Consider the following 16,123-nt stretch of genomic DNA (forward strand, 5'->3'; position numbering starts at 1 on the left):
TGGACAAGCAGGTGATATGTCTGATGAGGGATTGAACTCAGGACAATACCATGACCAAGGTATGGAGACAGGATGGAGACTTCACTAAAAAGGTCAATCTGACCCAGTCTAAGAAAAGAAAAATATTCGATTGTAAGTAGTTCCCTGGATTTAGCAGGAATTATTGTTAATGTCAAACATGAATATTGTCCACAGCAGAACAAAATGTTTCTGCTCTACTCTGTGTTATTTGCGCACTCATTTTGACATTTAGTTGAAATTTTATAAAGTTTTACAAATATAATTGCCACTGAGAAAAAAGAAAAATCTAAATTTGTGAATCGCTTTCTGTGTTTTTTCACTATCAGCTCTGCAAGAAACTGGGGATGGGAAAAGGCACTGCAGATTGGTGCAGTAATGTCAGATTCTCATATCAGTCCTGACCTATGAGCAATCACTGGACAAAATGGATGGAGGCCACAGGTTGAGGTACAAGAGAGCAGGAGACCTCTCTAATTTTGCAAAGGTCTTGCGATTAGATATTAACATACACGTTAAACTCAGTTTGTTAATATACAGGACCAACTTTCAGTTACACCATTCCAATCAAAATGCTAATGTCCAAATAATTTTAGACATAAAAACAACAAAGCTGGTGCTGAGAGGGTTGGGACACAGTGTATAGTTTGGTTGTTGTCTCGTGTATCATGTATAATAATTGGCTTTTCCGATAATATATTATAACATTTTAAGTATGATGAATTATTACTTTTCACTATCTATAGTGATGATCAGCATACAGCTAATTTATTTCTTTTATTTCTTTTATTATCTTGTTTTTAAAAATGTAGCACTTTGAGGTTTGTTGTTCAAATGTAAAGTGCAATACAAATAAAATCTATTATTATTATTATTATCAGCACACTCAGGTGGAAGGGTCAGCACCGGTAAAAAATTATGTAGGGGGAACTATGACACAAAAGAATTCTGGATTTCTTTATTTCTAAAACCCCAATAATGAGTGTGTAAAGTTCCGCTGAAGAAGCTCAGGAACCTGAGCATCAGTCATTGTTAGCCCAAGAGGCAAATGTTAGCCGTTTAAGAAAAATGACAGAAATAATGTGACATTTTAAAAGATGCTGTCAATGTTTAATTTGCTGTAGTGTTCCTGCTGAGTGCTGACATTACGTCAAATATGTTGATAAAGTAGTAAGGCTTATCACCTTCTAATCGGTTGTTTGTGTTGCGGGTAACATTGTTCATTCCCTCATTTTAAAGATGTTTCTTACAGCAATTGGTAATGGTGTCCCAGCTCTTGACGTGTTTTGAAGGAAGTTAAGTATATTGGCACATGCATGTGCAGATATACAGCCCGGCTTTACATAATACATCCCTTGGCAAAATTATGTTCCCACACACATGAAGCTGGTGGTCCATAAACCTTTTGCACAGCACTGTATGTGAACCACGGCTGTCATCTGAGAACAAGTGTGCAGTCAATTTAAGTGTGCCCCCATTTAGGATTACCACCAAAAATAAAAATGGAAAACCTGCCCTCAAGCAAATTAACAAGATGAACTTTAAGAAAAAAAATATGATTGGGTCTGATAAGCTAAATAACACTAGCACCCAACAATATAAGTCCACAGCAAAGTGTTTTCATACATCACAAAGAGAGTGCACATAGTCCAGTATACAAAACATTTTTTAAGGTATACTGAAAAACTAAATATTTAAATCTGATATGGTGCTTAAATCTACAGCAGTAGGAGAATATAATGGCAGGAAGAATTATTGTATGTTGTCAAAGGAAACAGGTGTTTAAATGTTAAAGGAGACATATTATACCCTATTTCGCCAACTTAAAATAGTTCCCTGGTGTCCTAATGAACATGTCTGTGACATGCTTTGGTCAAAATACCATAAGGATGAAGCAGAAGCACCATAGCAGTTCAATAACCCTGCCAAAACCACCCCTTTCAGAACGCTCTGTTTTGTGCATGTTCCCTTTAAATGCAAATGAGACACAGGCAAACACACACCCACTTCTTCCAGGGGGTTTCTGATTTGTCCTTTTTACTGCGCTCGCTCGCTCAGCTCCTGTTCCCTCCGCTCCATTCCTCTCCCCCTCCCTCCACCAGTTCTCTGACAATATCAACATTGCAGCGTGTGCGGAAAACAGGGAGAGTGGCGTCACAGGAAGAGACGTCCGATACAAGGATCAAGCCGAACAGTGCCGAACTGTAAATCATTTAAAAACTCTTAGGGACAGCACCGCTGATCGCCAGCGGCGAGCTGCATAAACTGCCGCTGTATGTGACTGTATCAGACTGAGTCTGTGCTCCCGAGACCTCCGACACAAGGATCAAGCCGAACAGTGCCGAACTGTAAATCAGTTAAAAAGACTTAGGGACATCACCGCTGATCGCCAGCGGTGAGCTGCATAAACTGCTGCTGTACGTACTGAACAAATATTTTTAATTAGGACGTGTCAGAATGGTCAGTTATGAGCTCTATTTGACCTTTTCTTAAAAATGTGTGTTTGTACGTCGGTGAAATACTGTTGCTGACTAAATACGGTGACCGCTGGCTGCAGTCTGATGCGAAGTGGTGCGAACACACAAACACGTTTGCTGACTTTACCCGGCACATTAGCTTCATATATAAAATCCTCTGAGGCTGGGAGTTTGTGTAAAACACTGTGCTCGACTGTGCAGCCACGAACAGCACACTTGTCCCTCCGCGTTGACATAATACCACTCTTCCTCCCTCACCTGCACTCTCGCATTTTATAGGGACAAGGTGGAGCTAAGGTGGAGCTCTCGAGGTAAACTTACTGGTGGGCGGTAACATTCGTGGTGAAATGCGCATGCTGCCATCATAATGCGCAGGGAATTCAACATTGCATGTTTTATCGCCTATACTTACACAAAGGGGGACCACGAAAAGAGGACTGAGTATTCTTTTTCCCCACTTTGGCGACTGGTAGGGCCTCCAGAGTCCCAAATATAAGTATTAAAATGATTCAAAAGTTGATTTTGCATAATATGTCCCCTTTAATGACATCTTTAGAATACCTTTATTCTGGCTGAAAGCTATAATGAGTCCTATGAAAGCATAGATTACATTTGACATTACTAACATTCCGGGAAATTCCCTTAAAATGATAAAACAAAATGTTTTCATGAATAAAATAGCAAAAACAATCCTCAGTGAGAACCAGTTAGCATCCTTTATTAATTGTACACACTGCCTGATTAGGAGCTTTATGTTGGTATCTAATGATTTCAGGCAATATTAGCTTTAGCTGAAAAAATTGCCCTGTGGTTCAACTATTAGCAGCATCCACCTGTTGAGGCCAAGTCTCCTCCTCAAAGTCATATTCCTCTTCTGCTGACTTGGCTGGAGCTCTCATATATCTGGGTCTGGATTCTCCATGGACAACATCTTTGTTCAGCTCGACAGCGATGATGTCAGAATGTGGCACCTCAAACATGGGTTCAAGGAGGAGCTTTTCCATGATGGATCGGAGCCCACGTGCTCCCGTTTTTGTCTCGAGTGCCTTTCTGGCTATGGCTTTCAAAGCATCCTGAGTCACATACAGATCACAATTGTCCATGTTAAAAAGAGCCTGGTACTGGGGCACCACAGCATTACATGGTTTAGTCAGAATTTGGACTAATGTTTCTTCATCCAGGCTTTGTAGAGGAACAACCACAGGAAGACGGCCAACAAACTCTGGGATCATTCCAAACTCTATTAGGTCTCGAGCCTCAACATGCTTCAGCAGTCTGTCCTTCTCCTTGATCTCTGCCACTGTGTCTGTCTCACTGCTGGTGTTAGCCATGTGTGCTGCTGCCGCTGCATGGTGCCCTTTGCCCAGGTTCGAAGAAGTTCCAAATCCTAAATATTTTTCATTCATTCTTCTGCCGATGATTCTATCAAGTCCATTGAAGGCTCCTGATGCAACAAATAAGATGTTTGTTGTGTCAACCTGCATCATTTCTCCTCTAAGTTTTCTGGAGTTTTTCTCAGGAACATTGATAATTGTTCCCTCCAAAAGTTTAAGCAAACCCTGCTGAACTCCTTCTCCTCCCACATCTCTGAGCTGATGGATTCCAGGTACACTGCCAATCTTATCAACCTCATCCAAAAAAACAATACCTCGCAGTGCTTTCTCCACAGAGTAGTTGGCATCTTGCAGCAGTTTAGCAATCACTGACTCTATGTCTTCCCCCACATATCCAGCTTGAGTTAGTGCAGTGCAATCACAAATTGCAAAGGGAACGTCCAGACAACGGGCCAGTGTCTGTGCTAACAATGTTTTTCCTGAACCAGTTGGTCCAAGAAGTATGATGTTGCTCTTCTCCAGTTTAATTTCAGTGTATGTGGAGTCCAGGATCTTGCTGCCCCTCTTCTCCTGAGGTGTCTGCTGATTTGCCTGACGCTGCATGGACACACCCAAAGCATTTTCATGAGGACCGATCCCTGCAGTCTGCAGCAGCACATGAGGTGTAAAAGAAGGCTGTTTTTCCGTCTCAACCTGCCGACGACTTCCAGCAGGAATGTTGTTGTAGATGCGCTTGTAATGATTGTATACTGCAACTGCTAACACCTTTTTTGCATAGGACTGGCCAACAACATACTTGTCAAGATAAGCATATATCTTCTTTGGGGGAGGGGGAGGTTTCCGTGCAAATGCTAGCTTTACTGCCTCCACAGCAAATTCTAGCTCTTGGTTTAGCCCCTTCATTGAGTCAGTTTCAGACAGAACCTCAAAAATCTGATAGCATTTCTCACATTTAACAAATCGTGTTGACACTAGGGTACATGGATCTCCACATTTAGGGCAGCAAAGCTGACTTCCTCCTTTGCCTGATCCTCCAGAGCCACAGACCCTCTTCCCCTCACTGATGATTTTCTTTCTGTCACTTTCACTGCCCTTTGTTGTCCTGTCTCCGGAGACATGACAAGCAGCAGTCTCTGAAAATGACCTCACCTGAATCCGAGTAGGCAAGGGAGTTTCCCAAGACTCCTGACAACTCAAAGAGAAGAACTGAATCCGGGAGCAGGACAATCCTCTGTGGGCAGTGTTTAGCAACAACCTAGAAGCCAAGGTAAATGGGCAGCACATAATTCTTCTTTTAGGTCAAAACCAAGTCACCATGAAACCATGTGGGTCTTGTAACAACCCCTTCAGAAAAAGCAATGTGCTAAGTGATTGCCGTTTTAATCTGTTACTTGAGATTGTCAGGTCAGTTAGTCATACTACTGTCACCATATCTACTTTCACAAACTGGGACAAACTGTCTTTTTTGAGCTGTTGATTGCCAGGTTGAACGCAACATCAGTCTATGGACGTGCCCCACAATGATATGTAAACAACGTCATTCTCACAACTAGCCAAATTATAAAATCAGATACTAAACCTTATCTTAGCCAAAAGGCAGAGAAGCAATAACAATAGAAAATGCCAGAATCGCTGCAAATTCAAAGGATTCAAAGGCTTTAGGTCATGTGCTAACATGTCATCAATGCAATTCAATTCTTCTTTTCCTATGCCATGACCTGGTCACTTACCAAGAGAATAAGAGAGTGTGGTGTAACGTTAATGTGTGTGAAAGAACACTGCTCCAACTTGTTAGATTAAAATTAGATACACATTTTGGACAGTCATATACATGTAGCAGCACAGGCTTGTGTAAGATTATTGATAAGATAACAATGACAATACTGGTATTAAAGGCACTCTTGTAAATGGAAACTTGAGCTAACATTAGCTTGCAGCCCTGCAAAACGAACTGTAAGCCAATCAATAATATTAGGTCTGTTTTTTTTTTAACTCTGTTAAAAATGATATCTACCGTACAATATTTTATCTTGTACAGTATCCTATACTTTTGCAGAGGCAAGTCTAAATTCAAATAATTCAAATGTGTGACCATTATTGGAATTGTGCTCCCAACATGCTCTGTTAACTTCAATGTTGTTGGATATCCATAAAAATTGAAGAAGCAAGACTGTCTCTGTGAAAAAATGGAGGGGCTTAATCCTGCGGGCCTAAAATAAAGGGGCTTAATTATGCGGGCATAAACCAACTGCCTGCAGGCCTGCAGTTTCATACTATTGACAATTTTATATATGAACTGGTTTATTTTTAAGAGAAGCAAAATGCAAAGGGCTTATTATCCCTCTCAAGGAAGGAAGCCCCTCCTGGTTCTTTGTTTGCTGCGAGAGGGTGACAATCTCAACACGGCCACCTACTGGTCTGGGGGTATGAACAACACTGTTTCTCCCAACTGCACAGCTCCGATGCTACCGACACTATCATGTTAGCTTTTCTGTAATACTATCAATAATAGTCGGGATTGGTGAGACTTCATTTAAACTTTACTCGAGTCCCAAGACTTTAATCTATCCAGCTTTCACTCAGCGTTTTGATGTGTTTCTTGACCATTTTGAGAAGGGTGTAGCTGCAGACTTGCAGGCAACCGGTTTAGGCCCGTAGAATTAGGCCCCTCAGCGAATTCCTTTTTTCGTTTGTTTTTTGTTTCATTATTTCACTTATGTCAACGAACGGTGGACAATCACAGGGCAGGTACTCGGTGAGTTAAGTTTAAAACGAAGGGGCTTAATTTTGCGGGCCTAAACCTACTGCCTGTGGGCCTGCAGTTCCATACTGTCGACAATTTCATATACTGTATGTATATTCATTTTAGCTTTTCTCACACACAGCTTTTCCCCAACCAAGGCTTCCTGCAAGACCTGAGGCTGCCGTTTAAGGAACCAGTACCAACTTCTCCAGTTAGGTAAGTGACAGAAATGAGCCCCTAAGCTGGTTTGCCAGGCGCAGTTTGAGGGCCCCAGTTTTAAGGGTTTATTTCGCAAAAGCACACCGCACCCCACCCCACCCCAACCCCAACCACAACCCCAACCACAACCACGTTTCTCCTCACATCACAGCTCAAATTGAGGACAGATCACAAGCGGCTTGTTAGACCGACGGGCGGCGAGAGTACTCAGTGTTCCCAACTGATGACCTTGCTGCGTCCAACAGCGACAATGACACGCACGCATCCGAACCTACTGCAGACATATTCTTTGTTGTACAACTTTTCAGGGGAGAGCGCGAACGCAGTCCCCCACTATCACAAATTATGCAGTCGAGATTCCCACATTTGGGGAATTCGCAGGGGTCAGCACAACCGGAGTGCAATGGCCGAGCCTCACCCTGGGTGAACCACCTTCTTGATCATGGTATCTCCCCTGCCAGGTAAGTATGAGTTGTACACATCACGGACAGGCCACTCTTTCACAGACAAACCACAATCACTGGTGGTGCTAACAGAGCTAACAGAACCGTAGCTCCTGGAGGTGCTGTGTGACTCTGCATGAACGCAGGACTGAATAAATGTGTTTCACACAAAGGCTTAAATAAAAGACTATTTAATCAAAAGAAAAAGATTTTTTCATTGCCCGTCGTTGCAGTGCATGATTTCCCATCAGGCACTGCAACATTTCCACATCAAAGCCTGACCTACGATCATCCATTGCGCCTATTTTACCTTTGAAAAACAAACAGTCGAATTGTAAAACTATAAGTTCAAGTGATGAAATGTTGGAAGTAGATTCTGGCAAATGTCATTTCATCAACAGCTGAAATGTAAGAGAGGCAAAAGGCAACAGGGTTTTGATCCCTCTCCAATAGGGAAGCACCTCCTGTTTCTTTGGTTGGTGCGAGAGAGTGACAATCTAAACACTGCCACGCTGTCTGGGGTTCGGACACTACTTTTTCTCCAAACTGCACGGCTCAGGTACTGCCAACACTACATATCAAAACCCCAACCTGAGATTGTAATCATTGCTTAGACTTGGACAAATGAGGGGGGTGCACCATTCCTGGAGGTGCTGCAATACCAGGTTGATGCGTGGAGTGGACGGAGCAAGCCCCTGTTCCATCTCCCAGTTCCAAAAATCAATTTAATATATGGTCCCCGGGTAGGGGACGTATCAGATATTAAACTGATAAGAACAGATACTACACTTGATCTTAGCCAAAAGGCCGAGAAGCGATGCCGGGCAACCAGCGTAGGAAACATAGTGATTCTCTGCACAGTCCTTCTCCCGCAGGGGTCCAAAGGTTCAACCCACACCAAGGACAGAATGCGAAACGTGACTACGCTAAGACGAACGACGGCAGAAGAAAATATCAGAATCGCTGCAAATAAGACTATTTTAATACCCTTATTAGCATTTGAGTCCTTCAAAAAAGTCACATTTCCCATCATGCACTGCGACATCTCCACATCAACGCCTGACCTACACTCATCCATTACGCCTCGATTTAACCTTCGAAAAACAAACAGTCGAATTGTAAAACTTTGAGATCAAGTGATGAAAAGCTGAAGTAGACTCCGGCAAATGTCGTTTGATCAACGACTTAGATGTAAGAGAAGCAAAATGCAAAGGGCTTATTATCCCTCTCAAGGAAGGAAGCCCCTCCTGGTTCTTTGTTTGCTGCGAGAGGGTGACAATCTCAACACGGCCACCTACTGGTCTGGGGGTATGAACAACACTGTTTCTCCCAACTGCACAGCTCCGATGCTACAGACACTATCATGTTAGCTTTTCTGTAATACTATCAATAATAGTCGGGATTGGTGAGACTTCATTTAAACTTTACTCGAGTCCCAAGACTTTAATCTATCCAGCTTTCACTCAGCGTTTTGATGTGTTTCTTGACCATTTTGAGAAGGGTGTAGCTGCAGACTTGCAGGCAACCGGTTTAGGCCCGTAGAATTAGGCCCCTCAGCGAATTCCTTTTTTCGTTTGTTTTTTGTTTCATTATTTCACTTATGTCAACGAACGGTGGACAATCACAGGGCAGGTACTCGGTGAGTTAAGTTTAAAACGAAGGGGCTTAATTTTGCGGGCCTAAACCTACTGCCTGTGGGCCTGCAGTTCCATACTGTCGACAATTTCATATACTGTATGTATATTCATTTTAGCTTTTCTCACACACAGCTTTTCCCCAACCAAGGCTTCCTGCAAGACCTGAGGCTGCCGTTTAAGGAACCAGTACCAACTTCTCCAGTTAGGTAAGTGACAGAAATGAGCCCCTAAGCTGGTTTGCCAGGCGCAGTTTGAGGGCCCCAGTTTTAAGGGTTTATTTCGCAAAAGCACACCGCACCCCACCCCAACCCCAACCCCAACCCCAACCACAACCACGTTTCTCCTCACATCACAGCTCAAATTGAGGACAGATCACAAGCGGCTTGTTAGAACCGACGGGCGGCGAGAGTACTCAGTGTTCCCAACTGATGACCTTGCTGCGTCCAACAGCGACAATGACACGCACGCATCCGAACCTACTGCAGACATATTCTTTGTTGTACAACTTTTCAGGGGAGAGCGCGAACGCAGTCCCCCACTATCACAAATTATGCAGTCGAGATTCCCACATTTGGGGAATTCGCAGGGGTCAGCACAACCGGAGTGCAATGGCCGAGCCTCGCCCTGGGTGAACCACCTTCTTGATCATGGTATCTCCCCTGCCAGGTAAGTATGAGTTGTACACATCACGGACAGGCGACTCTTTCACAGACAAACCACAATCACTGGTGGTGCTAACAGAGCTAACAGAACCGTAGCTCCTGGAGGTGCTGTGTGACTCTGCATGAACGCAGGACTGAATAAATGTGTTTCACACAAAGGCTTAAATAAAAGACTATTTAATCAAAAGAAAAAGATTTTTTCATTGCCCGTCGTTGCAGTGCATGATTTCCCATCAGGCACTGCAACATTTCCACATCAAAGCCTGACCTACGATCATCCATTGCGCCTATTTTACCTTTGAAAAACAAACAGTCGAATTGTAAAACTATAAGTTCAAGTGATGAAATGTTGGAAGTAGATTCTGGCAAATGTCATTTCATCAACAGCTGAAATGTAAGAGAGGCAAAAGGCAACAGGGTTTTGATCCCTCTCCAATAGGGAAGCACCTCCTGTTTCTTTGGTTGGTGCGAGAGAGTGACAATCTAAACACTGCCACGCTGTCTGGGGTTCGGACACTACTTTTTCTCCAAACTGCACGGCTCAGGTACTGCCAACACTACATATCAAAACCCCAACCTGAGATTGTAATCATTGCTTAGACTTGGACAAATGAGGGGGGTGCACCATTCCTGGAGGTGCTGCAATACCAGGTTGATGCGTGGAGTGGACGGAGCAAGCCCCTGTTCCATCTCCCAGTTCCAAAAATCAATTTAATATATGGTCCCCGGGTAGGGGACGTATCAGATATTAAACTGATAAGAACAGATACTACACTTGATCTTAGCCAAAAGGCCGAGAAGCGATGCCGGGCAACCAGCGTAGGAAACATAGTGATTCTCTGCACAGTCCTTCTCCCGCAGGGGTCCAAAGGTTCAACCCACACCAAGGACAGAATGCGAAACGTGACTACGCTAAGACGAACGACGGCAGAAGAAAATATCAGAATCGCTGCAAATAAGACTATTTTAATACCCTTATTAGCATTTGAGTCCTTCAAAAAAGTCACATTTCCCATCATGCACTGCGACATCTCCACATCAACGCCTGACCTACACTCATCCATTACGCCTCGATTTAACCTTCGAAAAACAAACAGTCGAATTGTAAAACTTTGAGATCAAGTGATGAAAAGCTGAAGTAGACTCCGGCAAATGTCGTTTGATCAACGACTTAGATGTAAGAGAAGCAAAATGCAAAGGGCTTATTATCCCTCTCAAGGAAGGAAGCCCCTCCTGGTTCTTTGTTTGCTGCGAGAGGGTGACAATCTCAACACGGCCACCTACTGGTCTGGGGGTATGAACAACACTGTTTCTCCCAACTGCACAGCTCCGATGCTACAGACACTATCATGTTAGCTTTTCTGTAATACTATCAATAATAGTCGGGATTGGTGAGACTTCATTTAAACTTTACTCGAGTCCCAAGACTTTAATCTATCCAGCTTTCACTCAGCGTTTTGATGTGTTTCTTGACCATTTTGAGAAGGGTGTAGCTGCAGACTTGCAGGCAACCGGTTTAGGCCCGTAGAATTAGGCCCCTCAGCGAATTCCTTTTTTCGTTTGTTTTTTGTTTCATTATTTCACTTATGTCAACGAACGGTGGACAATCACAGGGCAGGTACTCGGTGAGTTAAGTTTAAAACGAAGGGGCTTAATTTTGCGGGCCTAAACCTACTGCCTGTGGGCCTGCAGTTCCATACTGTCGACAATTTCATATACTGTATGTATATTCATTTTAGCTTTTCTCACACACAGCTTTTCCCCAACCAAGGCTTCCTGCAAGACCTGAGGCTGCCGTTTAAGGAACCAGTACCAACTTCTCCAGTTAGGTAAGTGACAGAAATGAGCCCCTAAGCTGGTTTGCCAGGCGCAGTTTGAGGGCCCCAGTTTTAAGGGTTTATTTCGCAAAAGCACACCGCACCCCACCCCAACCCCAACCCCAACCCCAACCACAACCACGTTTCTCCTCACATCACAGCTCAAATTGAGGACAGATCACAAGCGGCTTGTTAGAACCGACGGGCGGCGAGAGTACTCAGTGTTCCCAACTGATGACCTTGCTGCGTCCAACAGCGACAATGACACGCACGCATCCGAACCTACTGCAGACATATTCTTTGTTGTACAACTTTTCAGGGGAGAGCGCGAACGCAGTCCCCCACTATCACAAATTATGCAGTCGAGATTCCCACATTTGGGGAATTCGCAGGGGTCAGCACAACCGGAGTGCAATGGCCGAGCCTCGCCCTGGGTGAACCACCTTCTTGATCATGGTATCTCCCCTGCCAGGTAAGTATGAGTTGTACACATCACGGACAGGCGACTCTTTCACAGACAAACCACAATCACTGGTGGTGCTAACAGAGCTAACAGAACCGTAGCTCCTGGAGGTGCTGTGTGACTCTGCATGAACGCAGGACTGAATAAATGTGTTTCACACAAAGGCTTAAATAAAAGACTATTTAATCAAAAGAAAAAGATTTTTTCATTGCCCGTCGTTGCAGTGCATGATTTCCCATCAGGCACTGCAACATTTCCACATCAAAGCCTGACCTACGATCATCCATTGCGCCTATTTTACCTTTGAAAAACAAACAGTCGAATTGTAAAACTATAAGTTCAAGTGATGAAATGTTGGAAGTAGATTCTGGCAAATGTCATTTCATCAACAGCTGAAATGTAAGAGAGGCAAAAGGCAACAGGGTTTTGATCCCTCTCCAATAGGGAAGCACCTCCTGTTTCTTTGGTTGGTGCGAGAGAGTGACAATCTAAACACTGCCACGCTGTCTGGGGTTCGGACACTACTTTTTCTCCAAACTGCACGGCTCAGGTACTGCCAACACTACATATCAAAACCCCAACCTGAGATTGTAATCATTGCTTAGACTTGGACAAATGAGGGGGGTGCACCATTCCTGGAGGTGCTGCAATACCAGGTTGATGCGTGGAGTGGACGGAGCAAGCCCCTGTTCCATCTCCCAGTTCCAAAAATCAATTTAATATATGGTCCCCGGGTAGGGGACGTATCAGATATTAAACTGATAAGAACAGATACTACACTTGATCTTAGCCAAAAGGCCGAGAAGCGATGCCGGGCAACCAGCGTAGGAAACATAGTGATTCTCTGCACAGTCCTTCTCCCGCAGGGGTCCAAAGGTTCAACCCACACCAAGGACAGAATGCGAAACGTGACTACGCTAAGACGAACGACGGCAGAAGAAAATATCAGAATCGCTGCAAATAAGACTATTTTAATACCCTTATTAGCATTTGAGTCCTTCAAAAAAGTCACATTTCCCATCATGCACTGCGACATCTCCACATCAACGCCTGACCTACACTCATCCATTACGCCTCGATTTAACCTTCGAAAAACAAACAGTCGAATTGTAAAACTTTGAGATCAAGTGATGAAAAGCTGAAGTAGACTCCGGCAAATGTCGTTTGATCAACGACTGAGATGTAAGAGAAGCAAAATGCAAAGGGCTTATTATCCCTCTCAAGGAAGGAAGCCCCTCCTGGTTCTTTGTTTGCTGCGAGAGGGTGACAATCTCAACACGGCCACCTACTGGTCTGGGGGTATGAACAACACTGTTTCTCCCAACTGCACAGCTCCGATGCTACCGACACTATCATGTTAGCTTTTCTGTAATACTATCAATAATAGTCGGGATTGGTGAGACTTCATTTAAACTTTACTCGAGTCCCAAGACTTTAATCTATCCAGCTTTCACTCAGCGTTTTGATGTGTTTCTTGACCATTTTGAGAAGGGTGTAGCTGCAGACTTGCAGGCAACCGGTTTAGGCCCGTAGAATTAGGCCCCTCAGCGAATTCCTTTTTTCGTTTGTTTTTTGTTTCATTATTTCACTTATGTCAACGAACGGTGGACAATCACAGGGCAGGTACTCGGTGAGTTAAGTTTAAAACGAAGGGGCTTAATTTTGCGGGCCTAAACCTACTGCCTGTGGGCCTGCAGTTCCATACTGTCGACAATTTCATATACTGTATGTATATTCATTTTAGCTTTTCTCACACACAGCTTTTCCCCAACCAAGGCTTCCTGCAAGACCTGAGGCTGCCGTTTAAGGAACCAGTACCAACTTCTCCAGTTAGGTAAGTGACAGAAATGAGCCCCTAAGCTGGTTTGCCAGGCGCAGTTTGAGGGCCCCAGTTTTAAGGGTTTATTTCGCAAAAGCACACCGCACCCCACCCCAACCCCAACCCCAACCCCAACCCCAACCACAACCACGTTTCTCCTCACATCACAGCTCAAATTGAGGACAGATCACAAGCGGCTTGTTAGACCGACGGGCGGCGAGAGTACTCAGTGTTCCCAACTGATGACCTTGCTGCGTCCAACAGCGACAATGACACGCACCCGAACCTACTGCAGACATATTCTTTGTTGTACAACTTTTCAGGGGAGAGCGCGAACGCAGTCCCCCACTATCACAAATTATGCAGTCGAGATTCCCACATTTGGGGAATTCGCAGGGGTCAGCACAACCGGAGTGCAATGGCCGAGCCTCACCCTGGGTGAACCACCTTCTTGATCATGGTATCTCCCCTGCCAGGTAAGTATGAGTTGTACACATCACGGACAGGCCACTCTTTCACAGACAAACCACAATCACTGGTGGTGCTAACAGAGCTAACAGAACCGTAGCTCCTGGAGGTGCTGTGTGACTCTGCATGAACGCAGGACTGAATAAATGTGTTTCACACAAAGGCTTAAATAAAAGACTATTTAATCAAAAGAAAAAGATTTTTTCATTGCCCGTCGTTGCAGTGCATGATTTCCCATCAGGCACTGCAACATTTCCACATCAAAGCCTGACCTACGATCATCCATTGCGCCTATTTTACCTTTGAAAAACAAACAGTCGAATTGTAAAACTATAAGTTCAAGTGATGAAATGTTGGAAGTAGATTCTGGCAAATGTCATTTCATCAACAGCTGAAATGTAAGAGAGGCAAAAGGCAACAGGGTTTTGATCCCTCTCCAATAGGGAAGCACCTCCTGTTTCTTTGGTTGGTGCGAGAGAGTGACAATCTAAACACTGCCACGCTGTCTGGGGTTCGGACACTACTTTTTCTCCAAACTGCACGGCTCAGGTACTGCCAACACTACATATCAAAACCCCAACCTGAGATTGTAATCATTGCTTAGACTTGGACAAATGAGGGGGGTGCACCATTCCTGGAGGTGCTGCAATACCAGGTTGATGCGTGGAGTGGACGGAGCAAGCCCCTGTTCCATCTCCCAGTTCCAAAAATCAATTTAATAGATGGTCCCCGGGTAGGGGACGTATCAGATATTAAACTGATAAGAACAGATACTACACTTGATCTTAGCCAAAAGGCCGAGAAGCGATGCCGGGCAACCAGCGTAGGAAACATAGTGATTCTCTGCACAGTCCTTCTCCCGCAGGGGTCCAAAGGTTCAACCCACACCAAGGACAGAATGCGAAACGTGACTACGCTAAGACGAACGACGGCAGAAGAAAATATCAGAATCGCTGCAAATAAGACTATTTTAATACCCTTATTAGCATTTGAGTCCTTCAAAAAAGTCACATTTCCCATCATGCACTGCGACATCTCCACATCAACGCCTGACCTACACTCATCCATTACGCCTCGATTTAACCTTCGAAAAACAAACAGTCGAATTGTAAAACTTTGAGATCAAGTGATGAAAAGCTGAAGTAGACTCCGGCAAATGTCGTTTGATCAACGACTGAGATGTAAGAGAAGCAAAATGCAAAGGGCTTATTATCCCTCTCAAGGAAGGAAGCCCCTCCTGGTTCTTTGTTTGCTGCGAGAGGGTGACAATCTCAACACGGCCACCTACTGGTCTGGGGGTATGAACAACACTGTTTCTCCCAACTGCACAGCTCCGATGCTACCGACACTATCATGTTAGCTTTTCTGTAATACTATCAATAATAGTCGGGATTGGTGAGACTTCATTTAAACTTTACTCGAGTCCCAAGACTTTAATCTATCCAGCTTTCACTCAGCGTTTTGATGTGTTTCTTGACCATTTTGAGAAGGGTGTAGCTGCAGACTTGCAGGCAACCGGTTTAGGCCCGTAGAATTAGGCCCCTCAGCGAATTCCTTTTTTCGTTTGTTTTTTGTTTCATTATTTCACTTATGTCAACGAACGGTGGACAATCACAGGGCAGGTACTCGGTGAGTTAAGTTTAAAACGAAGGGGCTTAATTTTGCGGGCCTAAACCTACTGCCTGTGGGCCTGCAGTTCCATACTGTCGACAATTTCATATACTGTATGTATATTCATTTTAGCTTTTCTCACACACAGCTTTTCCCCAACCAAGGCTTCCTGCAAGACCTGAGGCTGCCGTTTAAGGAACCAGTACCAACTTCTCCAGTTAGGTAAGTGACAGAAATGAGCCCCTAAGCTGGTTTGCCAGGCGCAGTTTGAGGGCCCCAGTTTTAAGGGTTTATTTCGCAAAAGCACACCGCACCCCACCCCAACCCCAACCCCAACCCCAACCACAACCCCAACCACAACCACGTTTCTCCTCACATCACAGCTCAAATTGAGGACAGATCACAAGCGGCT

At 44.3% G+C, this 16,123-nt stretch overlaps 1 protein-coding gene and 8 non-coding genes across 9 annotated transcripts; all 9 read right to left on the minus strand.

The window, feature by feature from the left end:
- Nucleotides 1-3,115: 3,115 nt before the first annotated feature.
- On the minus strand, nt 3,116-5,498 carry LOC131462548 (ATP-dependent Clp protease ATP-binding subunit clpX-like, mitochondrial). The gene has a single exon (XM_058633841.1). The coding sequence runs from the start codon at nt 5,111-5,113 to the stop codon at nt 3,308-3,310; it is 1,806 nt and encodes a 601-aa protein (XP_058489824.1). The 5' UTR covers nt 5,114-5,498; the 3' UTR covers nt 3,116-3,307.
- Nucleotides 5,499-7,096: 1,598 nt separating this feature from the next.
- LOC131463319 (U1 spliceosomal RNA) lies at nt 7,097-7,260 on the minus strand. Its single transcript, XR_009241034.1, has one exon. It is a non-coding gene; the product is annotated as a U1 spliceosomal RNA (small nuclear RNA).
- A 602-nt stretch (nt 7,261-7,862) lies between these two features.
- Nucleotides 7,863-8,053, minus strand: LOC131463300 (U2 spliceosomal RNA). The gene has a single exon (XR_009241016.1). It is a non-coding gene; the product is annotated as a U2 spliceosomal RNA (small nuclear RNA).
- Nucleotides 8,054-9,381: 1,328 nt separating this feature from the next.
- On the minus strand, nt 9,382-9,545 carry LOC131463279 (U1 spliceosomal RNA). The gene has a single exon (XR_009240996.1). It is a non-coding gene; the product is annotated as a U1 spliceosomal RNA (small nuclear RNA).
- Nucleotides 9,546-10,147: 602 nt separating this feature from the next.
- LOC131463301 (U2 spliceosomal RNA) lies at nt 10,148-10,338 on the minus strand. The gene has a single exon (XR_009241017.1). It is a non-coding gene; the product is annotated as a U2 spliceosomal RNA (small nuclear RNA).
- Nucleotides 10,339-11,666: 1,328 nt separating this feature from the next.
- On the minus strand, nt 11,667-11,830 carry LOC131463281 (U1 spliceosomal RNA). The gene has a single exon (XR_009240997.1). It is a non-coding gene; the product is annotated as a U1 spliceosomal RNA (small nuclear RNA).
- A 602-nt stretch (nt 11,831-12,432) lies between these two features.
- On the minus strand, nt 12,433-12,623 carry LOC131463302 (U2 spliceosomal RNA). Its single transcript, XR_009241018.1, has one exon. It is a non-coding gene; the product is annotated as a U2 spliceosomal RNA (small nuclear RNA).
- A 1,329-nt stretch (nt 12,624-13,952) lies between these two features.
- On the minus strand, nt 13,953-14,116 carry LOC131463256 (U1 spliceosomal RNA). The gene has a single exon (XR_009240974.1). It is a non-coding gene; the product is annotated as a U1 spliceosomal RNA (small nuclear RNA).
- Nucleotides 14,117-14,718: 602 nt separating this feature from the next.
- LOC131463317 (U2 spliceosomal RNA) lies at nt 14,719-14,909 on the minus strand. Its single transcript, XR_009241032.1, has one exon. It is a non-coding gene; the product is annotated as a U2 spliceosomal RNA (small nuclear RNA).
- Nucleotides 14,910-16,123: the final 1,214 nt, after the last annotated feature.

The sequence above is a fragment of the Solea solea genome, chromosome 7 (assembly GCF_958295425.1).
Source record: "Solea solea chromosome 7, fSolSol10.1, whole genome shotgun sequence".
NCBI classification, from domain to species: domain Eukaryota; kingdom Metazoa; phylum Chordata; class Actinopteri; order Pleuronectiformes; family Soleidae; genus Solea; species Solea solea.

Excerpts from the sequence above, each read along its gene's own strand:
- LOC131462548 (XM_058633841.1), bottom strand. The coding sequence starts at position 5,113 with ATGTGCTGCCCATTTACCTTGGCTTCTAGGTTGTTGCTAAACACTGCC.